Source organism: Chrysochloris asiatica, unplaced genomic scaffold (genome assembly GCF_000296735.1).
Source record: "Chrysochloris asiatica unplaced genomic scaffold, ChrAsi1.0 scaffold00157, whole genome shotgun sequence".
Lineage (NCBI taxonomy): Eukaryota > Metazoa > Chordata > Mammalia > Afrosoricida > Chrysochloridae > Chrysochloris > Chrysochloris asiatica.
The window spans coordinates 7,691,362-7,697,361 of NW_006408675.1; the positions used below are offsets into that span (position 1 = coordinate 7,691,362).

Below are 6,000 nucleotides of genomic sequence, written 5' to 3' on the forward strand. Positions count from 1 at the left end.
ATCGTTATTTTTAAATTAAAAATTCAAAGTTAGTGGCACTGTAAGATTAATCATAGGCCTGATAACCGAAAGGTTGGTGGTTCAAACGCACCAGTCACTCCTTGGAAACCCAATACATGGTTGCTATGAGTCAGAACAGACTCAATGGAACTTAACAATAACAACAACTTTAATAACAACAAGTTAGTAATCAGTGTTTGGTGCTGAAGTAAACCAAGAGATACGAAACCAAGTAATTAATTTTATGGTTGCTATGAAAAGAGGTTAAGTCTAGGGTTTACAAAGCTTTTGTAAACAAAAGCAATTTGTGTGTCCTAACCTTCATATAAAAAGTTTTAGATGAGAGATCAAAGGAAGCAGTTAGAAAGAAACCACAAGAGAAAAACAGTATTAACCTTTTCTCCACTGTTCTTCTAACAATGATAGATGATGAAGTTTATATAAACCATTAGTTCTCAAGTGTGGACCTGATTAGAAGTATCAGCATCACCTAGGAAATTCGAAACTCATATTCCTGAGTCCCAACACTAAGCTTACTGAAGCAAACTCTAAAAGGTGGGGCTTACAACTATGAGAATATGAAAAAACCCGAAGGTAATTCTAAGGAGCTCCAGTAGCGTAGTGGTTACAAATCGGGCTGCTAACCTCAGGGTCATCAGTTCGAAACTACCAGCTGTTCCGCTGGAGAAAGATGAGTCTTTCTGTTCCCATAAAGATTTACAGCCTCGGAAACCCTGTACAGGGTCGCTATGAGTCGGAGCCGACTCCACAGCACAAAACAACAACAAGGTAATTCTGATGCATGCTGAAGTTTGAAACCACCAAGTTACCATACATACTGTTCAGTGTGGTTTTCACTCTAGTTATCCCTCTAACTCCTTCTGCCTCTCCCCACACTGTAAAGCAGCTTGTCATTTGGGTAGGACCTGATCCCATGTGTCCTCTACTTAGCATCCCTTTCCCCTTGACTTAGTGACTGGCTCAGATAACCCAGGCATGGCATGCATCTGAATATAGAATCTAGGATTGGGTGCATAATCTAATGTGGGCCATTAAGACATGAAGGGGAGATGTGATGAGGGTTTCTCTATGTTCTTCTGGGTGGTGGGGTCTTTTAGGTCTGTAGTTATTCTAGCAACGAATGGAAGTTAGCCTCTGGATAACACTGAGACTGAAGAAGACAGAAACAGACAAATGAGGTTTACAGTGACACTAAGAGTTTAGACAAATTAACCACAAAGCCTACCTACCTCTGGCCTCTGTTCTATGCTTAAACTAATTTAAACTGGGCTTTGTTAGCTGTAACCAAACACACCTTAATTAATACAGTGTTCATTCCCCAAAGAGAGCTGAGGATTGGTTGACAAGGACAGGAAAGGATCAGCTAAGTGAGATGAGTCAACGTTCCTCCTCTAACTAGAATGAATAGGGCAGAAGGGGAAAGAAGAGCCTTTAGGTGTGAGAAAGACACCCACATCCCAGCAGTGCCTTCATTTGTAACTACCATGATGACATCACGTGGCCTGAATTTCTTTCAAATTTATTTCTCGTTCTGTTGACTAGAAGACTGACCTAGAAATAAATCATTGATTATATTTCCTGGCCGAGAAAAGGGAGGTCAGTACTGCCGCTGAATTTACTTATAAAATTGAAAGACATGACTGGATAATACAATGGGAAAAATTAGAAAAGCACTTTTCAAGAGCTTGTCTCTCTTTCTTTAAGGGGCATAGAGTGTATGGTGTCCCATCCCAAAGTGCTGATTTTAAAATACTCCATCAACAAGGATTTCATCATCAGTGTGTTACCTCTGCAAGACCAGAGGAGTAAGAATACAAACCAACCTAGAATTAGCTCTTAAAGAATGTAAAAGTGAGCAGGAAACTCTCTCTCTCTTTCTCTCTCACACACACAAATAATAATAATAATAAATAAAACTTCTACAGGATTAAAAACAATTAAGAACCAATTGTCAATGAGGTGAACAGACATTGTAGAGTATAAAGTTACCAAATACCAAATACAATGTAAATGGGCTTATATGTATTATGGACTATTTTATTATAATGCACCTATTTGTCTATTTCCTAGTTTTTGTTTAATTTATTTAAATTTTTCCCAATAGGAAAAGAAAAGACAAACTTACATTCTGCACTTGTTCTGGAAGATGAAGCCCATTCCTTTTACCCATCTTAATAGACTTTTCCAAGTATCTTCTGGCTTCAGGCTTTATCTTACCCAGATCACACGTTTCCTGAAATGAAAGAGCATGACAACCATTGGTGTTGCAACCGTGCATGAGTAAATTATAAACTGTGAGGTCAAGTCAGATTTACTCAGCATCTCTGTTGGGCTACATAGGTGATTATAAGGCAGGCCCTTTTGAAGACCTAATTTCACTGTTTTCGCTTATGTTTTAGTGTGTCTGTGCTCACTTAAATCAGAAAAAAAGCTAATGCATCAGAATTTCTTTGCCTTGTATCAGAATCAATAGTACCTGTACCATTTGAAGATGTGATAATAGAAGCATCTGCATAATCCCATTCCAAACATACTCTATGACTCGGTGATCTTTTTCACAAAACATATTCCTTATCACTAATCATGTGGATTTCATTTTCTACCATTTACTAACCTGGTTTCACTTGAAAGGCAGGTATAGAAAAAATACGCAAAATCTATGAAGAGAGAGTGTGAAGACTGTTTTGCCAAAATAACAAACAAGGGCATCTGGATAAAAACCCTAGGAAAACACTACCAACACTTCAAAAATGCCTTACTGACACTTGGCATGAGAGATTAAGGGACAGACTACCACAGCATAATGAACAAATATCTGGGGGAAATGAGTCAGCAGTAAACAAAGAAGAGAAAAGCTGGGCAGTGAACTTGAATCTGCTTGTAACACCACAAACACTCATTTAAAAGAATGGAGGGCACAGGAAGAAAACAGAAAATTCCTCCAGCCACAGCAAGGTAATTAAGAATGCCAAATGCTTTTCCAAAAAATATAATGGCATATTTGAATGGCCATTCAATGCATGGTCCCTGGAAGGAAATGTAATCAAGACAGATTCAGCAGGTATATTGGATTCAGTGCGATTGAGGGCTAAACCCAGATGCCTGTATCCAGAGCCTTAAAAACCTCCTATATGCCGAACGTTCTCCGTTAAAAAACTGGGCTGTCCATTCCAAAGCATCATATTTTACCAACTAAGTGGATCTTCATAAGGTCAGAGATTTGTTCAACAGCTTTTGTTGTTGTTAGGTACCATCTAGACAGTACTGACCAATAGCGACCTTATACACAGCAGAACAAAACATTGCCCCATCCTGAGCCAACCTCACTACTGTTGCCGTACTTGAGTCCATCGATGCTGCCACTTGGCCAGTCCATCTTCTTGGGGGTCTTCCTCTTTTTCTCTGACCCTCCACCTTACCAAACATGATATTCTTCTCCAGTGACTGGTCCCTCCTGACAATATGTCCGAAGTATGAGAGATGAAGTTTGGCCATCTTAGCTTCCAAGGAGCACTCTGGCTGCACTTCTTCGAAAATGCATCTATTGGTTCTTTTGGAAGCCCATGGCACTTTCAATATGCTCCTCCAACACCATAACTCAAAAGCATCAATTCTTCTACGGTCTTCCTTATTCACTGCCCAGCTTTCGCATGCATATGAGGTTATTGAAAATACGTCAGGTGCACCTTAGTCCTCAAGCTGACATCTTTGCTCTTCAACACTTTAAAAAGGTCTTGTGCAGCACATTTGCCTAATGCAATACATCCTTTGATTTCTTGACTGCTGCTGTGTTGATAATTGATCCAAGAAGAATGAAGTCCTTGACAACTTCAATCTTTTCTCCATTAATAAGAATGTTGTTTATTGGTCCAGTGGTAAGGATTTTGTTTTCTTTACATTGAGATGTAATCCATACTGAAGGCTGTGTTCTTTGATCTTCCTCAGTAAATGTTTTAAGTCCTCTTCACTTTCAGCAAGCAAGGTTGTATCAACTGCATATCGCAGGTTGTTAATGAATCTTCCTCCAATCCTGATACCACGTTTTTCTTCATATAAGCCAGCTTCTCAGATTTTTTGCTCAGCATACAGGTTGAATTAGTACAGTGAAAGAATACAACCTTGTCACACACCTTTTAAAAATTTTAAACCATTCAGTGTTCCCATGCTCTGTTAGAACAACTGCTTCTTGGTCCAGGTACAGATTCCTTATGAGCACAATTAAGTGTTCCGGAATACTCATACTTTGCAATGTTGTCCATAGCTTGTCATGATCTACACAATCGAAAGCCTTTGCAAAGTCAATAAAGCAAGGGTAAACATCATTCTGATATTCTCTGCTTTCAGCCAAGATCCATCAGACATCAGCAATGATATCCCTCGTTCCATGGCCTCTTCTGAATCCGGCTTGAACCTCTGGAAGTTCTCTGTCAATGTCTGATTGTAGCCATTTCTCTATTACCTTTACCAAAACTTTACTCGCATGGGATATCAAAGAGATTGTCTGATGATTTCCTCATTCTGTTGGGTCACCTCTCTTTGGAATGGGCATAAATATGGATCTCTTCCAATCAGTCAGCCAGATAGTTGTCTTCCAAATTTCTTGGCAGAGATGAGTGAGTGCTTCCTTTGCCACCTCACTTTCTTGAAAGATTTCAGTTTTTAGTCCATCAATTCCTGGTGCCTTGTTCTTTGCCAATTCTTTCAATGTACCGTGAACTTCCTCCTTCAGTATCATTGCCTCTTAATCATATGCTACCTCTTGAAATGGTTGAACATTAACCATTTCCTTTTGATACAGTGACTCTGTGTATTCCTTCCATTTTCTCTTGATGCTTTCTGCATCATTCAATAATTTGCCCAGAGAATCTTTTAATAACAAAAGTTGAGGATTGAATTTTTTCTTCAGTTCCCCCAGCTTGAGAAATGCTGACCGTGTTCTTCCTTTTTGGTTTTCTGATTCCAGATCTTTGCACATTTTGTTGTAATATTTGGCTTTATCTTTTTGAGCTGATCTTTGAAATTTTCTGTTCTGCTCTTGTACCTCCTCAATTCTTCCATTTGTTTTAGCATCTCTACCCTGGAGAGCAAGTTTCAGTGTCTCTGATATCCATTTTGACCTTTTCCTTCTTTTTTTTTTTAGATTTAATGGCACTAGACCAGATTTTACTTAGAACAAGAGCTGGAAGATGTACTTACACTAGATGCACATTAAAAATATAACATTTTAGAACAACATCATTTTGATACTGATAGCCGCATGATTGTTGTTGTTACGTGTATAGGGTTTCCGAGGAGCGGCTGGTGAGCTTGAATCACTGACCTTGAGGTTTAAAGTGACTTTGCAGTCCAGGACATTAGCCTGTATTGCCATACCAGAGCTCCCAAAGGTCATTAAATATCAAAGCATGTCAAATTGCCCAAAGTCATGATCTAGAAGACTTCTAAAGGAAGTGATCGATGAAACACAGCTGTAACAATTAATATGTATAAATGGTGTGGCTATAATTTCCTTGTTGTTGTTGTTGTTAAGTGCTGTTGAGTCATTTCTGACTTATAGTGACCCTGTACAGGGTTTCTGAGGAGCAGCTGGTGGTGGGTTTAAACCACCGACTTTTGCAGTTTGCAGTCTGGGACTGATCCTACAGCACCACACCAGGACTCCACAATTTCCCAGAAGGTGCATAAATCTTACACCTTTGGTCTCCAAACTTGTATCTGCAATCTAAGTTAGTTGAAGAATGTGACTTTGGCTTTCTTGACTTTGTTAAATTTGTACTCTAAGAAGAAATTAGAGTATAAATAAGAGTAAAAATTAGCAAATTTAAATCTATGAAATTAAATCACATCTGTCCATTTGTTATATTGTGGCAGCTTTTGTGGGCTGTGATGCTGGAATGTATGCCATTGGTGTTACAATTACCAGCAGGGTTACCCACAGTAGCTCGGTTTCAGCTCAATGACTTTTTGCTTTCTTCATTA

General features: G+C 38.9%; 1 protein-coding gene across 2 annotated transcripts in view; it reads right to left on the bottom strand.

Moving 5' to 3' along the window:
• Positions 1-6,000, bottom strand: part of NLN (neurolysin (metallopeptidase M3 family)) — a 106,256-nt gene that overhangs the window by 67,799 nt on the left and 32,457 nt on the right. For both annotated transcript variants that reach the window (XM_006870982.1, XM_006870981.1), the window contains one exon: positions 2,147-2,254. In XM_006870982.1, coding sequence (XP_006871044.1) covers positions 2,147-2,254 — 108 coding nt within the window. The remainder of the gene's footprint in view (positions 1-2,146; positions 2,255-6,000) is intronic.